We start from the raw sequence: 27,062 nt of genomic DNA, 5'->3' as shown, positions 1-27,062 counted from the left end.
TCTATTTCGAGGGCTTCATTCTTTCCGCCCACACCGAGTCTCTTATCTAATAAATACGAAGCACTGACGCGTGTCACAGTGTCACAATCCCCAGCGAAGAGGACCTAGAGACCGGGGATGTGGGGGGAGGGTTGTGGGAAGAGGGGGGGGAGGGATCGGTGGCGCCCAATAACTGGACCAATTGCCTATTGATATTCTGGATGATGAGGAAGCAGCAGCCAAGTCCCCAGTCGCGCCCCGGGAGGTAACGGGCTGCGGGCGGTGGAGGGGGGAGGGGGGTTCTAGGTCATGCCGCCGACGAAGTCGGTTGAGCTTTGCACCCCCGCAGGACAATTTTGCCCCAGCATCTTCCACCCCTCCCTCCCTCGTACCCGCCAGCCCGACCCCCTCATTTTTCACTTGCATCTGCACCGGTCCACGGCTAATCTTCATCTTCGGATCTCAGTTCAGGGCCGAGGCTTCGTCCTGATCTCTGCGCCACCCGCCCGCGCCGTGGGAAAACGCCGCATGGACATTTTGGCATCGCCAAATTTACTCTGATGAGATATGAGTTCTCTGAGGAACCCGTAATTATTTTTCTACGACATTCAATTGAAAATTCATTTAAAAAAAAAAGAGTCAATTTTTAAAAGAAAGAAATTTAGAGGGTCAATTGTTAAAAGAAAAAAATTTATAGAGCGTCAAGAAAAAAAAATAGAAGAAAATTAGTGACATCTGATACTTATGCGGCACCTCCCCTCGGCGTGTCTGTACTGAAAATCAAATATACTTTTTACAATTATTTCAAATTTAGTCAGTTCGCAAATGTGTAGACTTCCTACCCCTCCTCATTTCGAGGGATAAGACCATCCGTTTTTCTTCTTTGGAATTTCGCATGATTTTCTGTTAGGATATCATAATTGAAATATTACGATAAGCACTTTTTCTAATTTTCTGACTCTCTCTTTCCTCTTTTAAACGCAATTCGGAATATTTCCTTATTGGAGAATAAATCTGCCTGAATGGCTCCTTGTACCTCTCAAGGTAAAACATTTTTGACAACACTGTACGCAATCCTGAAAACTTGGTAGCTGGAGCTGAAATTTTCGATCCTAACTGCCGGAATTTGGCAGAATTTCCAAATTCTCGGGTGTCTGGTGATGTGATTCTACGGGAATCTAGGTGGCACCACCCACGGGTGTCCCGATGGCGACAGAAGCCGAATATAGACGACAATGGTCGAAAGTAGCCGAACATACCCAAATGAATTCCGGAAGCAACAGGTCGCTGCAGCCGCTAAGGGTTGAAAAGAGAGAGGGAGGAATTAGGGATCGAAAATAGCGGGTAGAGGAGGAGATTGACATTTCCCAAAAATAACGCATGACGGAAAATTTGCACCGCCGCAAATTGGATTTTCGACTAAGGCTAGTTTTAAGCGGACAACACTTAGTTATTTCCGACAAAGGCAAAGGCAAAAGCTTCTGGACGCGTGATTTTTGATAAAATTTTCCGAGGACGACAACAAGCAATTTTCCAGCTGGGAAGCCTGAAGTGATTCATGCACGGTTGGGAACGACAAAAGAAATGCTTTTCACACGATGCTGCAGCGAGCTTAGCTAAGATTAGGTAACTTTAAATCGGCTGAACCGGAGTCACTTGCGCCAACCGCGCCGAAATCACTCCGATCCGGACGAAATCCGCTTATTTCCTCCATCGTAAGTTCCAACCCCGGCCCTAACCCCCCGCCGCGCCTCATGCGGAGCCGAAATTTGTCCCATCCTGAATTCCTGACTGAGTAGCGTATCCAATTACCGCCATCTACCGAGCACCCTCCCGTTACGTAAACTCTAAGTGACGCAACACGCTGACACTCTCCGAAGGAACCCCGGGTAATTGACAAAACACCGTTGCCATCGAAGATAGTATATTTTAGACACCCCACAATCAGGGTAGCAAAATTTCATGAAGAATAAAATCTTGAAATTTCACGTGAAATATTTCACGAAATTTCAGAAATTTATGAAGGATATGGAAAAATACTGGTCCCTTTTCATGTTCCGTAAAATGTTAAAACTGTGATTATCCTCTATTTTTGTGTGTTTGAGTGCGGGTTGCATACTCTGGCCCCTGACGGTTTCAGGACATTTTGTCAACGATTTTTTGTCCAGTAGTTTACGCCCACACGTAAAATAAGCAACAGTGACTTGGTCCAAGCGTTATATTTTAGTCGGTATGTAAAATTATATTGACAATATGGAAATGAGAAATTGAGAGAGAAGGAGGTGTTGTTATGGTTGCTCATTTTCTAAATGAAATGTTATTACTTTCTCCTTATTATATCCTATTATATTATTATTCTCCTTTGACAAATTGATACATATTTTTTCCCCATCAATTTAAATGAGAATAATCAATGCAGAGTGTGCAAACCTTTCAAAATCATGAGTTAAAAAACGCTGACTATGCGAGTATAAATATTAAAGCCTAACAGAGCGGAGCGGCGCGGCGCTGCCAGCGTGAGAGGCTCACTGGCGCCTACAAACCTGAGTGGATACTTCACGCATTGCACAAGGCTTGGAGTATCCTCTTAGGTTTGTAGGCGTCAGTGAGGATTTCGCGTTGGCCGCTCGCCCACCGTGCGGAGGCGCCTGAAGCAACTATTTCACAACAGAGGTATTAAGAATGACAGGCATCCTCTAAAAGTACAGATCTTTCCCCGCAAAATAAATCAAGATACTTATCGTACACAGGAAAAATCTAAGAGCCTTTAGCAGAAGCAAATATAGGGGTCCATCCGGTTCAGGTATAACAAGGCGGGAATTTCTTGAAAGATAATTAAGTCCTGTTACACCAAAGAGGTGTAGAGCGTTTTGGTGAATTTTGTCTCTTGAAATTGGCGCTCCCCTATTTTTACCAAAACTCTCAACTGTATATTATTCTCCGTTGGACCAAACAGACAAAACAAAAAAACAAGCAAACCCTCCTTCTTCCAAGACATCATACATTTTCATCCAAAAACGCCGTGACCAATTGTCGTTTGTATTTACATGTGGGTTAATTAACGTTGGGCCTCAACTGGCACGTGGACCAAAACTCCCGTGCCGAAAAAACGCGTGGACGTAAATTAGTGGAAAAAACAGGTGCGCGGACAAAATATCGTTGACGAAATGTCCTATAACCCCTCGTGATTCGGTGGAACGTAAACTTTGCACAACTCGCCAACGTGGCACTAAAATTCGGGGCAGGCGTATGATGTATTTATACTAAAAAGAACTATGTGCATAGGGCTTGCGTGGGACATAGTTCCTTCTAGCACAAATCCGTCCATGTGAGGAGGAAAATTCATGAGGAGCACTCTCGGGGAGCCGCAGCAAATAAGTTCGGCTGAGTAAGCAATAAGCAACACGCACAATTCAGCGGCAGACTTAGCCAATAAAGGGGTCAACAATCCAACACAGCGTTACAACATAGCCGATTCAGGATGGGGAATGCGGCGAACACACGTGCCAGAAAACGTAATTAGATTTCAGTTTGTCGATATTTCGTCGATGACTCCATATTATTTTGAACAACCGGGAGCCGCTCGAGTATTTGTCCAACTTTTTGACCCTATCTCTCCTGTCAGGCAGCCTAAACATAAACTCTCACCCCCTTTCGAATCGTGTAAAGGGGGACCTGACTACTCCCCCTCTCCCATTTTCCATGAAATAACAGACAAAACCTAAATAATATGTAAATAATTATTTTCAGTGAAAACTGAAAAAAATTGACATTTTTCCGAAACAAGAGGCATACTTACGACTGAACTTATCCCCCCCCCCCCACCTCCTCACAGGACCCTATAGGGCAAGCTTCGATCTCCTCCCCTAAGTGGTTTAAGTAATATATACTTACTCGAACGGTCCCTCCACCCATTTTTTTAGATGTGCACAACTGTACGACACCAATTCGGCCAAAGTGCAGCAAATCGATCAGATTCCTTCAGCCTGCCTCAAAATCAACAGATCTGAGGATGCACAACACCCTTCTGTATTCTTTTCCCTTATAAGTATGTCGTTTCTCTCGGGTTGATAACACTGCATCTAACCACACGTTAAATGGATGCAAAACAAGCGATGCTTCGAATCAAATATTTATAACAGCATTGACTGGAGGGAAAACTGCTTGTTGCCAACTCACGAGAATAGCCTCTGCGGACTGATTATTGAAATTGACGGACGAAGCTATAGACAAAGAAAACAAAGGGAAAATGGAGCGATTCAATCGGTGGAAGTGAGTGATTGCAATGGATAAAGGAAGTAAATAATAGACGAGCTAATAGCACCCAGCAGATACCCCATATTTAGCCAAACATTTTCCCCCTTACCCGTAAGATTGCTCCATTTTCTCTTTGTTTCATTTGTCTATCGCTTTGTCGATCAATTCCAATGATTAAGCTCGCTGCCAGCGACTTTAGTGACGTTCCCATTCAGAGACAAGAGACCCTCCACTGGCCTCTTGGCGACAGGTGGAAGCTTTTACTTTCTGGGATTCAACACTTCATAGGGGAGCAACAGTCATCACTCTTTTTCCGGCTGTTGATCTACCTACATGGTGAATGATGAGCTTCGAGTGACGTCATGAGCAAAAAAAGTTTCCCTCACTTCGACTTGTTTGCAAAACGAAACTGCCAACACGTTGTTAAACATCAACCATGTAGGTAAGTCAACAGTTTTATGTTGAAGCTCCGAAAGGGAAAGCTTCCAATGTAGCCGAGATACGAGTGAAAGGTCTCTAGTCTCTGTTCCTATCATGCCTTCGAAGACAACACGTTCAAGCAATCGTAACGGATGATCAAATCGGCGCCTTCCAACAGCACGATGTTGACGTTCGTGTCGACGGGAGTAGTGCGCCTTCAATTTCAGGCTGAGAAACCCGCTAAACTTCGATCTGGACATTAATGGCATTGTTTTGAGCGATAAATGGGCAATTTGTGGCCAGACGAACAGTCGTCCTCTCCTCACCCCGCTTTTCATTCACCTACCGGGTCTCGGGACGGTTCCCGCGCTCTGCCTCGTCCCGGGTTTCCTCAAGATTGCGAAAGCACCTTTCTCGGATCGAACGATGCGTACATCCCTATTGACTGCCTTGCTTCCAAAACAGTACAAGTGAGGAAACGAAAATTTCGTTTTATTGCAGAAAAGATCCTGTAATACGTTGAAAGGGCCCCTTTTTGGGGGGGGGGGGGTTAACTCAGGGATTTGGATCAAATGTGGCCTAAATAAAACCTATTGATGAGATAATCCTTAAGCGCAAGTTTTAACTTGAGTTCAAAGCCTGCTGTTTCGGTAATGAGGTTAACATTTTTTATCATTGAAAATGTCTAATATTTTAGAGTTCCCTGGTTGTATACATCAACTTAGTTGGTCCTGTTTTATTAAGTATCTAAGTTACAGTACTATCCATTGTCTATTGTGCTTCAGAATATAAAAACGGTTTAACTAAAGTTGTATTTTCAACCGGGGAACTTTGTATTAGCATTTTTCAATGGTAAAAAATGTAAAATTTGCAACTCTGTATCACTACGGACATCTTCATAATTTTCATGATTGTAATACATTTTATACTATGTATAAATGTTGTTACTGGCTTTTTTCAGAAAGAATAAGTGTCATGTGTCATTATTTTTTATACGTAGCTCTGTGCTATCATGGATGGCATAAGCCAGAAATAGTAGTTCCGTTTTTATAAATGCAGTCCAGTTAAACTACTAGAACTACCCTAACTGAATTAGAAATTGTGTTTAATTTGATCTGTAGCTGCACTACTTTTAATTTAGTAAAAAAACAGACATTTACTTTCAGATAATGTCGGCAATTTAACTCTATGCTGAGGCACTGAGGCAGCTGCAAATTAACAAGACGCTCTAATTTGAACTTATCATTAATCATTCAAAACGGTCCTTGATGAACTGCAGGAAACGACTTCCTTTGAACGCAAAGACACAAGCAAGTTCAAAAATTTCAAAGCCATGGACGGTGAGACAAGGTTTATCAAGATAATGAGACTTTTTTTCATACTTTCTGGGGAAAAAACGGGCTCGAGCTACGGAAAAAGTCATTAAACGACCTAAAAAGGACGTTTTCCTCTTTCAAGGTAAAAAATAAACTTTGAGGCACCTCAGTGTGGCCTCATCCTGAAGATAAAATTACCATTAGCACCCGTTCACGGTCTCGGTTAGCTTCTGCTAAATGGCTTGGAATAATGATTGAAAAGTGTTTCCCTCTTGACGCTTGCAGCGAGTAAACAGTGGCCTAACTCCTCCAAGCCCACCTCCCTTGGATTTCACTTCGACCCTCTCACGCCCACGCAAGGGAACTTTTAAAGGGATCGTATAAATATGGTGGGATTTCATTGAAATATCAGTCATAAACTACTGCTGCACGGATCAAGACTTCCGGGCAGCGATGCCAAATTTCGGTTTTTTTCCCTGCAGATTTTAAAAGAGCCTAGTTAAGATCTGACAGTGGTAAGTCATACAAATTCTTAACAATGGGTTTATTCCTATTAAATACATGTGAAACAATTGATATTCATCAAGGCAGGCTGCCACGGTTGAAACTAAATCCCGTCCCTGCCAATTTTTGGTCGTGTCTGAGTATACGTGAGGATATTGAGTCCTTTCTATGCTTTTTTGTTGGAAACAAGAAAAATTACAGCCCAAAAATACGTATAGTGAGAGTGGTTCGCAAATTCAAAATTTTCCCGAAAATCTCACCGCCTAGAGAACTTGTATGCTCTCAAAAGCTATAAGGTAAGTAATTACCATGATATATTTGGATTCAGTCTCGTGCCAATTTTTCAGAAAAGGGAAGAAAAAAAAAGTGTTTTGGCTGAAATCTAAACCTGGTCTTCACTTCTTCCCATTCAAGTACCTGATTTTCAATGTCCGTTTTCCCCGAAAAATTTCATTCCGGGAGTAAGTTTAAATCTGCAAGAAATCATAGCGTGATGCAAATTTTTATTTATTATCCCCGAATTAAAATAATGTAAACATACACAAGGATATTATTCAAAAACACTCCATGCAGCATTTCACGAAAAATATTTGCCAAGCTTCATTCTTTTAATTGTGAATTCAAATCCAAAAAAGTCAAACTTAACACTTTTCGCCGTTCTGACAACAGCGATTTCGTCCCTGCAAACGGGGCGCGGCAATTTATGTGCTGTCTCCGATCTCAGTTGATGTATAAAACACGCATCAACCTGCCTCCTCCGTTCCGCCTTGTTTCGCGGAACTTTACATAAAAAGTTGTTACGTTCGTCCCCCCTCCCTCCCTCCGAGAAGTTTATTTCCTTTTTATTATGTGCTCCTCAAACTTTAACACTTTCCTTAGAGGCCAGCCTAGTGCAACCATCCCCACCCGCACCTACGGTCATTCTAAGTCGCCTTTCGTTTACATTTTCTGTACCGCGGGAAAACTTTCATGAGAATAACTTATCGGGTAAATCCCACCGATTTTCAAACCTGAAGACAACGAGAGTCATGCATTATCCTCGGAACTTTTTGCTCATTATCCAATCTTCTATCCCTTTTCAGTTCACCTCGGTGTTGTCTTATAAATACGATACCTATACGTCAAAATAGCGCTACCTCCTAGAAGATTTGGGTGTGAAATGTTTACTTCCATACAATTGTTTGAGGTTTGAATGGAAAAACAGAGCTGATATCATCATCATGGGGGGTAGCATAATTATTCATTGCAATTTGAGATAAAGGTATGTTACACTTGAGATGTGTTAAAATTGTCCTTTTTATGATGAAAGATTTCCCTAGGGGCTGTCCACAAATTACGTAACGTTTCAAGGGGTGGGAGATGGGTTTCCATTATTTTGTGACCGAGTGTGCTAAGGGGTGGAAGTGGCAAGCTAGCTCAGCGTTGCGTAACAGTATGTATACTGGATTTCAACTTTTTTTCTCCCCCCTCCTCCCCTCTCCCCCTCTTTCTCCCCCTCTATTTCTCTCTTAGAAATATATCACATTTCCATTACCATTTATTTCCCGTAGTACCAAATTTTTTCGAGTATTATTCATAACATATCTTTTTAACCACTCTTTCCTGAAATATATACATATATATTGATGTCCATAGCGAAAAACCACATAACTCCATTTCAATGATTAAAAATTTTCCTCCTATTTTATTTTTTTTCAAAAGTAAGACAAGGCAACTTTATTGCTTGAAATATGCTGCTAACAGGGAAGAAAACTTTCAGGGAGGAAGTTTGGAATATCGCAAACGGAGATACGTGGCTTTGCACTTTAGCCGTCGACGTATTCCTTAATTTACAGCTTAACTTCCTCAAAAATCATGTTCCAATATCATTCGCTACGCGTGCTAATTTGTGGAGCGTAAGTTGTTCTTTCGAGTTTTTATTTCCTTTTAAAAAAAAGTGGGGTGTCAAGACAAGTGTTACGTAATTATTTTGGTTATGTCAATGTCGTGTTTAGCGTTACACTGGCAAAAACACATTGGATCTAGAGTCCGGACTCTTAAAATCATCGACAAAAAAAATTACTCTTGATTCAATCAGATTTAAGCTTCAATATAGAACCAAGCCTCTTAATTTGAGCGGACTCCCTTTTGATTTAAGCTTAAATCTGATTGAATCAAGAGTATTTTTTCTTGTCGATGTTTTTAAGAGCCTGTTGGACTCTAGAGTCATTTTTCTTGTCAATGTTTTCAAGAGTCTGGACTCTAGATCCAATGTGTTTTTTTTTTCCAGTGTACGATCGCGTTGATAGGGTCGGGTGAAAACCAAAAATCGGAAAACTCGCGTTACGTAATTTACGGACAGCCGTTCAAACCTAAATAATCACAATGTAAACCATTACGGATCCGCCTAAGGAAAGGCGCTGTTTAAGAAACGACTCCGAATGCGGCTCGGAGCTATGGGATCGCTCTTTCACTGTTGGCTTCCGCAATGAATTAAAAAACTTTCGACTCGCCCGCCGCTCGGAGCCGGGAAATTCGGCGGACGGAGACCGTCTTGAGAAGAGCGCGTGCGAACTTTCGAACTCCCGAACTTGGGAGTTGCGAAGCGGGCTGCTGCAACTGTTGCAGACGGCCACGCCGATAAATTTCGCGGATTGTCACAACTTCGTGGTCCGGCTTGCCACGTCGTTGGGAACTCGGACACAGCTCAAAGAGTCCTGCCCGGGTACCGGAGCGAACTCGCATCAACGGAGCGGAGACATGTCGAAGAAACAACGATTATCAAGACAAATGTCCGAGGGTCAGGTCTGATTCCCTAACTCGGGTTTAGGCCGCAAAGACGCGGGGGAGGTTGAGATCTCTGTTAAAGGGCTCAGGCGGGGGTGCTATGAGTCGCATTTCTAAAAATGAGGTCAAGATCAGAAAAGAAGTTACTCTTGATACCGAGGCGTATAATCGACTATCTATGTTTCCCCATTTGAAGTTATGGTAAACAATCGATTGTTATTCAATCGACCTTTCCCAACTGGTTTGGAGGGCAGATCGATCGATTAATCACGAAGGACGACACGTACTTGTTACTCTCGATCGGAGGCGAATTTAAAAAACGGGGCTTCATTGAATCCGAGCACAAAGGAGGAAAACTTTTTTTATTTCCTGTAGTGATTTCTATCTTCGCTTTGAAAAAAATACGGCAACTTTAAAGTTATCAAAGAGTAAACTCACTCCGGCACAACAATAATGTTTCAGTATTCGCATATGTCGTTTCCCACTTGAAAGAACTTGAGTAAATGTTTGAACGTTGCAAAACTTCCACTCTCAATTTTATTTTTTCCAGGGCACTATTGAGCGTTTCTGATCGCAAATTTCACAGAGTTAACGTCTATGCGAAAGATAACACAGCGAATGAAATCAATACAGTTATTGGGCGGGTAGCTAGCTGATAGAATGAATATTGTGGACTGTAGCAATTTTAAGCACCGCGGATGGCTTACCAGATTTTTCACGTGCAGATTGACTTCAGTTGCAAAGCTATGAGATGACCGTTTTCAAGATGCGCGGAAGAAACCGTGGCACGTTTAATGGGAAAATCGTATAAAACGGTAAATTATGTACTAAGAGAACGTAACACAGGGACGAAAACAAATGACCTGAACGCGCACTAAATATTGAATTCCGAGAGAGGTACTTTGCAATCCAATCCCGGAGTAAGGAAAGATTCAGTTTGAAACTGCTGAAAAATGTACTCCCGACCTAGTTTAAACCAATTTATTACGACAAGACTCTCTCTGGCAAAAGGAGCATGATTTCAGCCTCATTGGAAATTCGACGTGAAGCACAGCCCCCCTAATGGGCTCTCGCGCAGAAGGAGCTGAGTCTCAAAGTTACGGCTTCACGATTTTCAACTTTATACAAAATGATCTCCCGCGGATAACGTGACCTAAAATCCCGAACTCTCTCACTCCTCGAAATTAGAAATCCGATCTGGTTTAATGAAACTAAACTATTAAGTGTTATAAGCTCATTCGGGTGGCAAAAGCTTTTTCGCCAATGTCTCCATGTATTGGTGTGCTTCTAGGCGCCAGGAGACTTAAAACCATTTTGTTGGCGCGTGAGTAGAGGGTCCGGGAAAATTTTGAAAATTGAATTTCTGAAATATTTTTAACTTGAATATCGTGATATTTAGGAGACTTTTACGGTTTTTATCAGGGTTTCTTTTCTTTTTCCCCTATTATTTCGATTTTTTGGAAATGGAAAGTTAGGAGATGAATCGAAATTTTTTGAAGTCAATTGCCCGTATAACATAGAGAATGCTTACAAAAAGAAGGCATTTCATTTCATGAACTATTTCCATACTTTTTAGTTCTTGTTATTGTTTAATGGCATTTGTTAAACAAAAATACATTTTTGGGGTTTTGCACTTTTGGTGGGTTCACGTGAACCCACGTAATACCGCGTATGTTGGTAGGGGTTATCTTTTACTTCGAACCCATATAAAGAAGATGCAGGTATCGTAATGGCTGCAGATGAAGTTTTATGTTCATTGGTAGAGCTGTAGAAGAATAAGTTGTTTTATTTTTGTTTTTTATCGCATTTGACAAAATCGATGCCTGTTGCAATGCAGAAATTCATTATACTGACCTAACAACTGAATCTGTCTATTTTATCATCATTGGACAACTAACACCCAAAACCACATTCGAGCACGATTCATGGGGATGAACCATTATACAAACAAAAAGCCAGAGAAATACCTATCTCATCATCTCATCCCTACAGTAAGAAGACTGTGCCAAAAATTCAGCGTGCAGGGGTTTTTTACGTCCATCTCAGGGTCGATTTTTACATCAATTTAACGATCTATTAGAAGTATGGACCTCAAAAGGTCGCAAATATAAATCTCTTACAAAAATCAAGGTGGGTCGAAAAACATTTTGCACGTATCCCTATAGCTGCTCTTCAGCAGGTAGAACCTTTATTCCGGCATAAAGGTGTTTAAATCTGATGTGCTAATTTTTGAAGGCATTGGAGGAAAAACTCGTGATACTTTCAATTTTCAGTTTGAATCCTTCTACTTGCGGAAAGTCTTCACCGAAGTCCAACAGTGAAGTTTGGATTCGGCAAATTTTGATCAAGAAATTGTTCATGCACAATAAACGCGAAAAACGGTGTTGAGGTGTTAAAGGTCAAACTGTAGGTCACTGCGCTGTAGGGCAACTAAAGTGACGCTTCCTCTTTTGACTTCCGAGCAACATTGCCACTCATCATATGGAATAAGCCGACTTCAAACAGTTTCAATCGGAAAAAGGTGGATTCTCCTGAAAGCCGGCACCACTGTTTCCGGCACGGTGTATCCCACTTGCAATCAATGTCATCAATCGCCAGGGTCGGGGGGCGGGCATTGGGGTCAAGTGACTCGTCTGATAAAATAATTCAGTAATGACGTCAGAGCCTCCACTTTCCACAAAAAGAATCCATATGTCTGATCGAAGCTGGGGATTTTAGGTTCCTGGATTACGGCATCACTATGATCTCTGAGTGGATCAAAAACGCCGTGTCGGCTGGCGGATACAACCGGCTTTACATGTCAGACAAAGCCCTCAGTTATGGAGCTGCGAAGACGGTCTCGTTTTCAAGTTCCAGGGTGTTTTTTCCTTATCCCTTGGCAGAGGCAGAATTGTTAAATGTTTCTTATCGCGTTCATTGATACTCGAGAGCCCGAAAGATGATATCATGGAAAATTTTTGTAAAAAACTCCTCCAGGTAATGACATAATGGGCCTGTTGCAAACTTTCGCTAGAGCAAAAATAAGTGTTGTTACTCATAGAAAGTGTCTCAAAAATAACGATGAGCGTATCGGCTAAGTCTGAAATGCACTCATTACTTAAGAATTTGCATAAGAAATTTGCGTTTTTTCGAGCTTCCCGCTTTAAAAACGGTACCACGGCACAGGTGAACATTTCGTTAGAGGAGTCATTCCATCCAACCCCTGCTCACAAGGATACCACGCAATATTCGACTTAGCCGACGCCAATCCGCCAAAACACATGTAACGGGACAATGATTCTAACCACCTGATAACAATCGGCTTACATTCACATTTTTCTCGCGTTGGTAAATATCCGCCTTGATTGACCTCGTGCTCACCTCAACTAACGCGAAAGCGTCGGCCATGTTGAGCAGGGATTGAATGAAACGAAATGTTCACCTGTGCTGTAGTATCCTTTTCGAAGCGGAAAGCTGAAAAAAACGCAAATTTCTTACGCAGATTGTAAAGTTAGGAGTGCATTTCAGAGTTTGCCGATGCGCTCATCGTGATTTTTGAGACATCAACGACATGTACAGGTCTACAAGGAACAACTCTTATTTTTGCTCTGGCAAAAGTTCGCAACAGGCCCATTGACTTGATGTTAGTTTTTTGGCAAAAATGTACCTCTTCCTGCGAGCAATAACTAATTAGAAAAATGATACCATCGAAGTTGATGACTTTAAATCGACAATATTGAGCAAGGGTCCATTCAGAAAGTGATTGTCATACAAAGTTATGGAAAAGAAGACTCCCTCCTTCCACCCCAGTTTTTCGCTCTTTATTGGCCGAGTTTTATACGAGTGAGAAGCAAACCCTGCTGTGGATGAGAGTAAATGATGCTGATGAGGTATTTTTTCAAGGCTTGTAGTCGAGAAATAAACCCTTTGATCTCACACTGGGCGAATTTTCTTCCAGCCTATATGAAAGAGCAGTCTATTTTCTCTCAACACTCTTCAAGTTCCTCAACTCCATTGGGTTAGTAGGGTCTGGCCTCATACAGTTGAGAAGTATCTGTACTACAGCATCTACAGTCCTATACGTGTGATGACATTAAAATGGACTTTAATTCTTTTGATTAGCCGGAGAAACTAGTATCTTTGGAATCAGGCACTTGTATGAATTGGAAAGAAAATTGCAGAATTATATCCCGAGTCTTCAAAGTTGTTTTTTTTTCTCCTTTCGAAATTGTTATAGAAATTCAAGGGAAAATTTTGGTTTGTTCTCTGATAAAAATAAAAAACACATGCGTGGAAATTTACAACGTCGCGATCCGAGATGCGATTATTTTGACTTCGCAACCAGGGAGTTGAATTTCTGGTTGTTAAAGAAAAGTGCGACGACCTGAAAACGTTTGTTTTTTAACTACATCACTGCCCATAATCTCTTCTGGGGAAAATTGACACCAGAGGCAGTTGAGACAAACATTTTGAGTGTGTTGAACACTTATTTAACAAACATAGATGGTAATCAAACATCCTAATGTTTTTCGTTGCGAAGCCGAAAAATTCGTACCTTTGATCAATTACTCCACGGATGAAGCTGCCAAACCGACTCATCCTACCCCCCAGCCGCCCCCCCCCCCTTCCCGGAGAAAAATTGGCCGAGGTGATCTTCTTTAAACTTGATACACGCCTCTTTACGGCAGGGACGAGTATGGAAAAAAGTGTTCAAACCTAGATTTTCCCCTGAATTTCTCATTCACTTTTTCACTCATTCAGATATTCACAAATAATCTCAGGGAAATGCTATGATTACTTTCAATTGATATAATTCATGAATTTCAAAAGAATACGCATTTTCGCACTCAGATCGATGTGTAACGACCTCAAAACGTTTGTTCTCTATTCAATGTCTTTGGTTTGTTCCAACTGCCCCTGCAGTTGACATACTCAGGACGTAAAATTGTTGGTACGGGTCGTTGCGATAAACTTCTCACGATCGTCGTATATTCTTTTTAAAAACCAACATGTTCAATGATCATCCCATTTTTTTTTTTCGGTGTGGTTATCATTACGTATTTCCCTTAAGCGACAAAACGAGCACACGCACACCCCTCATTTGCCGGAGAACTCGGTTCCTCCCTGCACTGAAAAAAATAATATGCTGTTTCAGTATCTAGGATGTCAAAAATGTGTCTGGTGATCCAAAGATGTTGCCTTTACTGCCTTTGCAGTTAACTTTACATCCTGTGAATGCAAATTCAACTGCGTAGGCAATCAAGGCAGCATCCTAGGATCACCAGACACATTTTTGACATCCCAGGTGCTAAAACAGCATACCATTTTTTTCAGTGTGTGCAAGCGGATCCATATCTAAGTCTACGTGCAGGCAAACTACGGTGCGAAGTGACGGGAGCTATGTCTCCGGGAGGCCGACTCACCGAGGAGAAGCTGAGGACTCGGGGCGGCTCAAAAGCTCAAAGCTCAAAGCTGAGGCGTGAGGCGGAACTACACAACACTGGGTTCCGGACCGCGTCGCGGCGTCTGGGTCAAGCAACTGAGGCGAAGTCGCTCGGGGTCCCCTCGGCCGGGCTCGGCTCGGCTTTTCCCGCCCTCCTTCGGCCCGCTCCGGAACAGGAACAGGGCTGCCGAACCGACCGAGTTCAAGCGCCGACCGCCTCCGGGCCGGGCGCCGGGAAAGGCCGCATCCAGTGCTCCCGTTTTTCGCCATTGGCTCCCAGCATTGGAACATCTGAATTTTAGCCATTCGGCGAGGGACTGTGACGGAGTTTCTACTCGCCACCGGCAACTGAAGCTCTTTTCGGGAGGTTTTCCGGTTCGATTGTACTCTCTTGCTCTGCGGGATGATTGTTGAAATTGATAGACAAAGCGATAGACAAAGATGACATAGGGAGTACGGAGCAAGCCTATTGGTTGGAATGGTTGGTCCCTGTAGACTAAGGGAGAAAATTATAGAATAACTATAGCGTCTCTCGTTAGTTGCCGTTAGTTAGTCCATTGTCTACCATGTCTCTTGTCCATTACAACCCCTAGGATCCCTCCATATCGCTTGTCTTCATTGTCTGCAGCTTTGTCTATCAATTTCAACAAGCAACTCCCTGAGCTGATTATTGAAATTGATAGACATAGCTTAAGATAATAGTCCGAGAGCCAGACGACTTTGAGTGACAAACTCGGGATACATGTTTTGACCCCCTAAATCGATAGCCTTGCATGCACTGAAACGGAAAATTTTTGTCTGCCGCCCTCTAGCCTGTGCCATCACCCTCATCTAGGCCCTCAAAGTGGTCCAAAAAACACCATCTGGTGACAAACTCCTGACGCTCGGCAGACAAGTCTATTATTAAAGATCATACCCAGGGTGACTAGAAAAACTTTGTCTGCCGCCTTCTAGCCTGTGCCATCACCCTCATCTAGGCCCTCAAAGTGGTCCAAAAAACACCATCTGGTGACAAACTCCTGACGCTCAGCAGACAAGTCTATTATTAAAGATCATACCCAGGGTGACTAGAAAAACTTTGTCTGCCGCCTTCTAGCCTGTGCCATCACCCTCATCTAGGCCCTCAAAGTGGTCCAAAAAACACCATCTGGTGACAAACTCCTGACGCCTAGTGCGGTTGCAGATGTACTCCTGTGAGCAGCTTGTGTAATAAAGTTTGAATGATACATCATTCTCTTCGTTTTTTCGTGTAGAATCCGATTTTCGATGTTGTCAAGTCCAAAAATGATGCTGGTGCCCCCAATTCAAGATGGCGCACAAAATGGCCGCCCCGGGGGTCAAAATTCCAAAATTTGAGAATATTGTCGAGTTTGGTATCCATTTCTATGTAATTTTGGTCGTAGAATTCATATCTGGTGTCAAAAAATAATTTCAACCCCTTAGGGTCCGTCAAATCCAAGATGGCGGCCAAAATTTCAACTTTAATGATAATTACCCAAGATGCACCTTTCACTGTCGAATGACGTGTCTTCATTTATGTTAATTAGGTCAGAAAACCTACAAGGGAGGTCTACAATGCCACTGCACCCTATGGAGGGCCAGGGTTCACCCCCTCCTACCCCCAATATGGCCGCCGCGGAGGGCATAAATAGTGACATTCTCTCAGAACGTCATAGTAGGTGTCCATTCCTATGTAATTTGAGGCGTAAATTCCAAATTTCAAGTCATAAATCGCAAATGTGAGACTTGCAATGGCTTATACCCTATATGGGGCCAGGGGAACCCCCTCAACCCCCTCTTCTTTCTAATATGGCTGCCATGGGGGGCATAAATAGTGAAATTCTCTCAGGACGTCATGTGAGGTGTCGATTCTTATGTAAGTAGAGGCTTATATTCCGAATTCCAAGTTGAAAATCGCAAATTAGAGGTCTGGAATGCCATTTCACCCTACGCGGGGCCAGGAGCAACCCCGTACCCTCTTCAAAACGGCCGCCGGGGGGACATAGTTGCAGTGAAATTTTCTCAAAGCGGCATGTGAGGTGTCGATTCTCATGTAAGTTGAGGCCATTTCACCCTACGCGGGGCCAGGAGCAGCCCCGTACCCTCTTCAAAACGGCCGCCGGGGGGACATAGTTGCAGTGAAATTCTCTCAAAGCGGCATGTGAGGTGTCGATTCTCATGTAAGTTGAGGCGTAGATTCCGAATTTTAAGTCAGAAATCGTCAATATCTCAAAGTGACAAAAACACCTAAGCATGGCAATCGCTCTGGCCTTCATCTTGGAATAAAGAATGCATCTTGGGTTGGGTTCAGTTATGTCGAAAGAGCTGGAAATGAATCGGATAATTTAATGGTGATTGACATATTTCACCGGTGTTCTTTTTCAAATGTACACAGAGGATTCATATTGGTTTCTGGTTCTTTCATTATTAGATAACTGGATAATAGATGGTTCTTTTTGTAATCGATTTTCTTCTAGCAGGAGCGTGCGTTTTGTTGCAGATAACGCAGGAAACTGTAGGTGTCGCTTCTACTAGGAGACGAACCCTGCGCTACAAAAAGCACTCAATTATCCAGTTGTTTTAATTGCAATTAAACTGAGTGCGTTCATAAACAATAACATAGGAACTCTGAATGCAGATACATACTTCGTCGGCAAAAAAATTATATTTTTGTGGGAATTTTTAAAAATGAAAAAAACAGACGCCCATCTGAGTCCTTTGCGTACATAGAAAAAGAATACGCGTGAAATTTGTCAATTACCATTAAAATCACCAATTCATTTCCAGCTCTTTCGACAAAAATGAACCCAAGCAGCATTTTTAGTCCAAAATGTAGGCCAAAGCGGTTGCCATATATAAGTATTTTCGTCACTATGGGATATTTACATGTTTTGACTTGTGATTCGAAATCCACGCCTCAGATTAAAAACAAATCGACACCTACTATGCCGCTTTGAGAGAATTTCACTGTTCCTATGTGGGCGAATATTGGAATAGCGGACTTTTCAGGGTGAAAAAAGTCGATAAATCAAGTTCATAATTTCCCTTGGAAGTTATGTGTTTTCTTATTTCTGGACGATTTCAAGGATCTGAAAACGTATATGGTCCCAATGTTATGAATCGACACCTCACATGACGTCCTGAGAGAATTTCACTATTTATGCCCCCCATGGCAGCCATATTAGAAAGAAGAGGGGGTTGAGGGGGTTCCCCTGGCCCCATATAGGGTATAAGCCATTGCAAGTCTCACATTTGCGATTTATGACTTGAAATTTGGAATTTACGCCTCAAATTACATAGGAATGGACACCTACTATGACGTTCTGAGAGAATGTCACTATTTATGCCCTCCGCGGCGGCCATATTGGGGGTAGGAGGGGGTGAACCCTGGCCCTCCATAGGGTGCAGTGGCATTGTAGACCTCCCTTGTAGGTTTTCTGACCTAATTAACATAAATGAAGACACGTCATTCGACAGTGAAAGGTGCATCTTGGGTAATTATCATTAAAGTTGAAATTTTGGCCGCCATCTTGGATTTGACGGACCCTAAGGGGTTGAAATTATTTTTTGACACCAGATATGAATTCTACGACCAAAATTACATAGAAATGGATACCAAACTCGACAATATTCTCAAATTTTGGAATTTTGACCCCCGGGGCGGCCATTTTGTGCGCCATCTTGAATTGGGGGCACCAGCATCATTTTTGGACTTGACAACATCGAAAATCGGATTCTACACGAAAAAACGAAGAGAATGATGTATCATTCAAACTTTATTACACAAGCTGCTCACAGGAGTACATCTGCAACCGCACTAGGCGTCAGGAGTTTGTCACCAGATGGTGTTTTTTGGACCACTTTGAGGGCCTAGATGAGGGTGATGGCACAGGCTAGAAGGCGGCAGACAAAGTTTTTCTAGTCACCCTGGGTATGATCTTTAATAATAGACTTGTCTGCTGAGCGTCAGGAGTTTGTCACCAGATGGTGTTTTTTGGACCACTTTGAGGGCCTAGATGAGGGTGATGGCACAGGCTAGAAGGCGGCAGACAAAGTTTTTCTAGTCACCCTGGGTATGATCTTTAATAATAGACTTGTCTGCCGAGCGTCAGGAGTTTGTCACCAGATGGTGTTTTTTGGACCACTTTGAGGGCCTAGATGAGGGTGATGGCACAGGCTAGAGGGCGGCAGACAAAAATTTTCCGTTTCAGTGCATGCAAGGCTATCGATTTAGGGGGTCAAAACATGTATCCCGAGTTTGTCACTCAAAGTCGTCTGGCTCTCGGACTATAAGTGAGACATAGAGAAAATGGAGCGATCCTATTGGTGAACGAGCGGTGGTTGCAATGGACAAAAGAAGCTAAACAACAAAATAACTAACGGCAACTCATGAGAGATCCTACGGCTAGTCCATTATTTTCCCCCTTTGACTATGAACAACCGTTCCCGTTACCACCAATAGAACCGATCCATTTCCCCTTTGTCCTCTTTGCTGTCTATCAATAGCTTTGTCTGCCAATTTCAATAATCAGCCCACTGAGGGGAGACAATATAGAAATCCACTCAGTTTGTCAGGCATGGAAACCGAACATAGTCATACTAAGACTCGTATTCTTTACCGAAGAGTTAAATTATTTGAAATGGAGTTCGGTTTTTGGGGCTAGGATAACTTTGGTTCATGGACTGAGATTTTCAGTGTTGAGCTGAGGTTCGGACCTCGGAACCAGAAACAATGTTTTGAGGACCCCGCACTAACAATATAAGCGATGTAATCGAGTGAGGCAGAAGTTAATTCGGAATTTAACGCCATTTTTCGCCTAAAGGTGGTTTACGAGAGACTTGTCAAGCAAAAATGCAAATACTATTCGCATAATGATGACCGATGAATACGGACTTTACCATTCCCATTTTTGTGATACTTAATTTTCCTGAAAGACTGTGTATCTATGATGTGTGTATCTGTGTATCTGTGTATCTGTGTATCTATGTGTATGTGAAGACCTGGAATCTATGTATATAGGTCCTTGGGAAACTTTAGTCACATCACAAATAACAATGGTATCTGCAGAAAAAGTGGAACATAATCACAAATTTGTCATATTTTTAAGAGTTAGCTAAAAATGCAGTCCGAAATAGTTAACATACGCTCGTAAAAAATCGGCATTTGAGGAAAAATAGAATTCATTTAAAAAACCGGTGGAAATCCAGAAAGAGTCCAGTATCCCACGGGAAACACGAGGTATCAAGATTAGAGCAAAGGAAAGCCAAACTTACGGTGAAAACGTATTGCAAAATATAGCAAGTGCGGGAATAAGTGCTATTTTCTATTCAAAATGACTCAAAATTCAAGATGAGCTGAATGAAATTCGCTGCAAAATAATCTCTTTCATGCAATCTGTGAAATGGTTGTGTATTTAGTTACTAATTCGATTTTTAGAAAATTGATAGTCAACTTTAAATGGGCGGTGGGCAGTGACCACCAATAGATTCACGTATCACTCACTGATTCACAATAGAAACATGAAGCGGAACAATGTAAGTTTTAGATAACTATTGGTTGGCAGGCTTGTAGCCTATGCCTATGATTTTGCAGGCGAATGTTCAAAATACGATATCTACCAATAGTTCCACACGCTTCTGGTTCCCAATCAAAGCACGGCACAAGTTAGCTGTATGTTTTTCGTATAGGTAACACTAATCGTACTCTCCGGTAGATATGGTGTCTATCCGTCAAAATTGAAGGAGAAACATAAGGACGCTGTAATTAGAAGGAATCTGCAACTGTGTGTGCTAGAGACGCGTTGAATGGATCATGAATTGGAAGAATTATGAGGAAAAAAAGAAACATTCGAGTGCATGTTTGATGTTTGTGTGGAGGTATGCTGACAGTTGAACCGATATTTCACTATAGAAGCCAATTTTTCATGTATTCATTTTTGTTCAATAATTTTTTCTCGTTTATTTATTTTTATTCGTAGTAGAATTCATAGTGGAGAGTGCCGCTGCTCACTAAGCTGCAAAGAAGCCCGCTATCTTTTCGGAACGCGAAACACCGAAAGCGTCAGGGAAGATCAGGAGGGGCCGGTAAATATTGAACAGAGACAACGCTCGCAATATCCTGTCTAATTATGCTGTGAATGAAAGCACAACCTGACGGCAAACCGCGATGATGTCAAATTTCGCTGAATTAACCCCATTTTAGCCTATAGACATGACTGCGGTAAGCATATACTTTTCTCGATACAATTCCTCCCGAACTGCGAGAGCTCTACAAGATTACCGGAAACGTGAATCTTCAGCAGTACTCCTATTCCATGTCCGTCAAAAGTTCCGAGATCCAGAACTTTTTCGTTCCAATATATCTCATTCCGTGGCCGTTAAAAGTTTCGTGATTCATTGTAAATTTTTTCAAAATAAGGCCTGAGAAAGTTCCGGAAAATGCAAAAGATCCGGAAGAATTTGGGAATTTCAAAATTTCCGAGAATCATTCAGGAAAATCTCAAAAGTTTCGGATTTCGGAACAAATTCCGGGAAATGAGAGCACTGATTTTCGACCAGTGAGCGCAATCTGTATTACCTGAACAGGTAACGAACAAGCCTGTTCTTAACTGGAAAAAAATGAGAATTGACTTTTCGGAGGGAAGCGAGTGTTTTGAGGTAGGAAGGCATCTACCCGGACTGGTTGAAAGGCAGAATTTTTAACACAAGACTACTTAAATGGACGAAGAATTAGTCCCTTCTCATAGATTAACCCTCAGATACCCAAACTGGATCGAATTGACCCGGGACCCTCTTGAGTCATGAACCCACACGGGTTGCATGGCACCGTTACTCACGAGCTTCAGATATAGGTCTACAAATACACCGTGAAAAAAGGATTAACCATCAAATTGAAAAAGATAAAATCGAGTAAGAACACGGCCGAAGATAATAAAGTCGTAGTTGGGCCTTCTTTTCTAATTTTTCCTCTGAACCTGAGCAACACCTCCTCGGCAGCATAGAGCGGAGCGGAGCATAACGAGTTCACGCATCGCGCCTCAGCGCCTTCAATTTTGGAGATGCGACACGGACATCCATCAAGCACGAATAGTTGTATCTCTGCGCCGTCATCAACGCGCTCCTTTCCCTTGCTCTACTCACATGCATTGTTGGTTCCGTTTGTCTCATTTGAAGTGGTGTTTCAAGGGCTACATGAGGAACACAGCCAAAGATAGGAGAGACGTAATCGGGCCTCATTTTTTAATTTATCTTTAATAAATACGAGAGAATGACCTGTAAATTGCTGATATTGAAATGTTGGCATTATATGTGTAGTATGTAGGAATAACTTTTACATTATACCAAACAAATTCAGCGTATAATCCTATTCATTGGCGAAGGTGGAACAATTTGCGGAGGGTGACCTGGCCCTCACTTTTCCAGGAGGGGTCTGGGTCTCTATGCTACAAATGAGAGCTATCCTGAGGAAAAATTGTTTATATTGACTTCTCTCAGAGGCATTTTGAGGCTACTCTCACGAGAAATTCAGCCGTGTAAATAATTTATATTCAAATCTGTAGGTAACCTTCGAAAAGCATCTTTTGTATTTTTAACGAGTTTAAGCTTTCTTTCTTTTCTCCATCTCACTATGCAATGAGGCAGATACAAGTACCAATTTTAAGGCAACTTTTAAAAGTGCAAAATTTTAATGAGAATGAATGGGCAGATTATACATCATGGAGATTTTCTTCCCCCTGAAAATATGAGGCAATTTTTATAGATGCTGTCAACATATCAGAAATACTTAATTGCAACGACTGTATCAATGACGAAAGAAGTCCGGAATCATCAATTTAAAGGCCGATTGAATTCAAAGGCTAATAATCGTTTAAGTGCGCTTCTAATGGTTTTTATCGTGTTTAACGAGTTTTTCCTTATCCATTAAAAACTATACGATCAAGAACAATGCATTTGAGTGATCGTGTGTTTCATCAGACAATATTCATTCTTGTAACTTTGAACAAAATAAGAAGTTCTGTATCGTATGAGGACCTTTGTATTCAAAGCAACCGAGTTAATTTTTTCTCGAGTATATGAATTTTGATGCCTTAATAAAGGAGGACTCGAAGTAGTTGGAAGTAGTACAGAATTTGAGGGGTTATTTTCCGTTGGAGTGTGATCACGTTTCAAAACACGAAGACCGAACTTGAAACTGTTAGCGGCCAGCAACAAATAATGTTACTGAGAAGTACATTTTCAAGCATTTGCACTATAGCTATATACGAAAATCGCGTACCTCAATTACAACAAATAAAAATCTCAAATCATGTTTTATTCTCTTCAAAGAAAATTAATCGAATGCGGGAACAAATTATATTTAAAGAGTAAAATACTTTCAAAAGCTTTCATTTACCATGAGCACTCATAAAAAACAAACATTCAATCAGGATAATCCTTCAAAGTGTTTTAGATTAGAAGAGCTTAGTCGTTCAGAAAAATGAATGAATTAATAAATATATATGAATAGAATTAATAAATAGCACAGACTTGCTTTTAAAAAGGTGTGACCTAAATATCACCATAGCATAACAATGAGTCCAATACCGCCGCACTAAGGCAGACCACTATTTGAACATTCACGTGTTGCCAAACTTAACGCGATAAAAAATTAGTTTTGAGGAGAGATGTGTATGTCTCCTTGAAATTTTTAGTTATTTTAGATTAAACTGCGAGCAATGCTCTAAAAAATTGGAAGAAAAATATTTTCAATTTTTCAAGCAAATTTTGCATGTATCAAAGAAAATTTGGCAACATTCAAAGGCTTGTAAGGGGTTTTTATGGCACGGAAGCATACCTGTGCAGATTTGTTGACCATGCCTATTTCAATCGTTAATCTTTCTAAATCTACGGCATCAACCCATCATCTCCCATCTCTAATGAATACATGAATCTGAAATGCACTTTTGAGGTTGAGTTCAATGAGTGAAAACAACAGCCAGGTCACTTAATTTTGGCCGCAGTGCCAAAGTATTCGTGAATTTACATCAGTCCTCTCTGGTTTCAAATTAGCTCATGAAATATGACAACGCTGGCGTGAATCATTGATGAAATGCTGCAACTTGACAACCACGCGTGCATCTACCGATCTGATTGAATAAACCGGTCATTATTCTGTGTAAAAGGAACTAATCGATGTGGAAATTGAGTGCGCCGTCCAATCCCCCCCCCCCCACCCCACCCATTCCCACTGACGTTACAGGGATCATTATCAGCACGAATGCAGTTTACTTGTCACCGGTAAGCTTTCGCCTCCCTGCCCTTAACCTACCCCTTTGAATCGTAACAATAGATTTTATTGACATCGGAGCAAGAAAAGAGAAATTTAATTGTGAAGGTCAAGTTCCACACCGTCACACAACAGAAACGAGTCGTATTTGCGGTTCAGTTTTGATTGAAACTCTTCTTCAGAGGTAAAATACTCAGCCACTTCGACTTCATTTTTAAACAATTTCCAAGAACCTTTTGTAACTTATCCAATAGCACTCTTAATGCCTCGCAGAATTTTATTCCCTCTCCTTCTCTAATCCTCTTCTGCTCTTCCTCTTATGTGGAATTCTTCTTCTAGCTGTACGTCTCCTTTCTCCCTTATTCTCCTGACTTTACCACTGCTTGTTAGAGTTGTAGAAGTTAATTACAGTTGCAGATCCAACAAAAATCATAAAAATTGGCGTCCTTCCATCTTCTTTCCTCCGTCCCTTCCTCCTTTCTTTCTTCCCCTCTTCCACCTCTTTTTTTTTGGGCGAACGGGAAGGGCGCACGCCCCCTTACGCTCCCTCTTGGATCTGCCTATGTTTATGAACGCTGCCATTGTTGCCAGATAGTGCTGGGAAATCAGCACATTCCTCGTTTGGATCGCATTTAGCAAAAATGAACCACCGTGATTACTGTTTTCTACAAATGTTAGATCTCCATAATTATCTTAAGGATCTCTCAGAGTATGTTTTGGCTCACCGCCCACAAATCGTTAATTTCAAAGGAAAATAACTGTGTAAATTTTAATACCGTGCACACAATACGTATTTTCAAAAGAAAAGGAGAAGTTTCATGATTTTGAAATCATTGTAAACGCGCTGGTTCCTGTTTGCTAAATGCGATCCATTTAAGGCCCATGTAAAATATCCACATTTTATCGTACAATCTGGCAACCTTGCGTTCCCTAATTTACGGACGGCCGCGGTGGAGAAAGGCTGAATTTTAAAAAAAGACGGAGATGTTACAATGGCGGGGCGGGGGCGGGAGGTGGGAGACAGCGGCGCACAGTGGATCGAGTCAATAGGAGAGGTCGGACAAAATTTGGAAACTTTAAACACTTATAACTCCGTTTAGACAAATTTTTGAGGTTTTGAAAGTGGTTTCATTGGTTTCCTCGTGAAATTATCTTCAAGAGGCGCACGGAGCAAAAAACTTTAGTGCATGGGACCCGAAGTTGAGGTCATATGGATCTTTGAAGCTTTCGGATCACGTATCTGAAAACTTGAGGTCCAGCTGCCGAAGTTCGGGTCACACATCTGAGGTACTCCGGTACATGCCGAAGTGCCTCGATATCTGACCCGAACTTCGGCAGCTAGACCTCAAGTTTTTAGATACGTGATCCGAAAACTTCAGAGATCCATATGACCTCAACTTCGGATCCCACGCACGAAGTTTTTTACTCCATGCTTTAAAAGGTAAAATGTGACGAAATTAACATACAAATTTGCAGTTTTAGTCAAAAATTTCATGTCCAACCTCTCTACTCGACTCGATCCACCGTGCGGCGGCGGTCCGTAATATCGCCGACGAAAAAGGCAGACCACGGTTACGGCCCTCGGCGGAATTGGAGCGTCGTCGGCGCGGCGCGGCGCCCACCTGTTCGGCGGACGGGCGCAGCAGCGCGGGAAGTATGGCGTGCGAGTGCAGGCGCTCATGCTGGTCTGGTGCAGTATAAAATTTTACGGGGAGCTTACCTTCGAATAAATTAATTTCCTGGGGCTCGTTATCCGGCTGCGCTGCTCCCACGCCGTGCCCGGGGTCCGGCTCCGCTCCCGGCGATCCCTTCGTCTTCTCGTTGATGACCGACTGAATCACTTCCTTGCTCGTGTTGCAGCCCATTCTCAGCTCATCCTCCCGGACCACGCTCAACCCCTGCCCGCCAGCCCCGAATCCCCCGAATCGATAACAAAGCCGAGGGCCACGCTCCAATCAGCGAAAACTCGAGCGATTCTTATAGAGACAAATCTCGATAATTTTTTTTTTTTTTTTTTTTTTTTTTTTTTTTTTTTTTTTTTTGCTCTAAATGATACAACCAAATAGGTGTCAATTATCTGAGTTTAAGTCGGTGGCACGATTTTTTGTAACTTCGACATCGGATGATGAAATGGATAAAACGCGGAACACGCTTAGGCACCTGCTGATGACTGTGACTTGTTTAAGTGTAGGTATAATCACATGTAGTTCATTTGATTTTTATGATTTTCAAATGATATTGCTCCTCCAGTAGAACGGAGATATTTTCAAAGCATTTTTAAAAATTTGCAAAATTCTTGATCAAATTATTGATTGATAAAAGTTCTCTGACAGTATTTTGACGATATTTTTACAATTTTAGGGTTATTTTATCAAATTTGAAAAAAAGTATTTGAAATAGATTATTTTAGATATTCCGATAATAATTTGAAAATTTTCAGCGATGGTTTAAAAATAAGCTGATAACTCACACGATTCAAGAATCGAAGAGGCGCACTAATTATTGAAAAAATAACTTTAAATAATCTGAACAGTACTTTCAAATTATGTTTGACTTATTCCTGATCCGACTAAAGGCTTGTGGAGAACGACAGAAACTACACTTTCCTTAGCACATACCCGGAGGATTCTATCACCCCGATGGAAATTCACTCAAAGTGGGGTTTACAGAAAGCCTGGATACTTGGCGACACAGTTTTCGTAGGGCTTGACGTGGGTATTGGAACATGTGAGACGGAAACACGCGGATGCACTTTTTTATGAGCCAATTTAATATTCACTACCGCCACACGTGGTCCCTATGGCTTCTTGCAATTTTTAGTTAGAACTGAGTCCTTAAAATGCCTGACTATTGAGTCTGACAATCTGTGTCGTTTCATCGGTGGCTAAACTGGAAACACGCTTACACACGTTTTATGGATCAGTTCAATATTTACTACCATCGCACAGTACCTATTCATAAGATATTTTTTACAGTTTTCACTTAAATTCGAGTCTTTGAAATATTCCAATTGAATCAGTTAAACGATTTTTCGCTGGATAAGATAGTCTCGCCACAAAAAAATAAAACTTTTTTGATGGACCGGTTCCAAATTTTCCACCATCACTAATGAAAACAATTTTTAGTCCAAGGA

At 41.8% G+C, this 27,062-nt stretch overlaps 1 protein-coding gene across 1 annotated transcript in view; it reads right to left on the bottom strand.

Moving 5' to 3' along the window:
- The window catches only part of LOC109041172 (uncharacterized), a 151,316-nt gene extending 125,489 nt beyond the window's left edge, over window positions 1-25,827 (bottom strand). Inside the window, exon 1 of the mRNA XM_019057405.2 lies at window positions 25,650-25,827. Coding sequence (XP_018912950.2) covers window positions 25,650-25,794 — 145 coding nt within the window. The 5' untranslated portion in view covers window positions 25,795-25,827. The remainder of the gene's footprint in view (window positions 1-25,649) is intronic.
- Window positions 25,828-27,062: the final 1,235 nt, after the last annotated feature.

Source organism: Bemisia tabaci, chromosome 1, assembly GCF_918797505.1.
Source record: "Bemisia tabaci chromosome 1, PGI_BMITA_v3".
NCBI lineage: Eukaryota > Metazoa > Arthropoda > Insecta > Hemiptera > Aleyrodidae > Bemisia > Bemisia tabaci.
The sequence above is the reverse complement of the archived record's forward strand: the minus strand, read 5'-3'. Positions and strand labels throughout refer to the sequence as shown.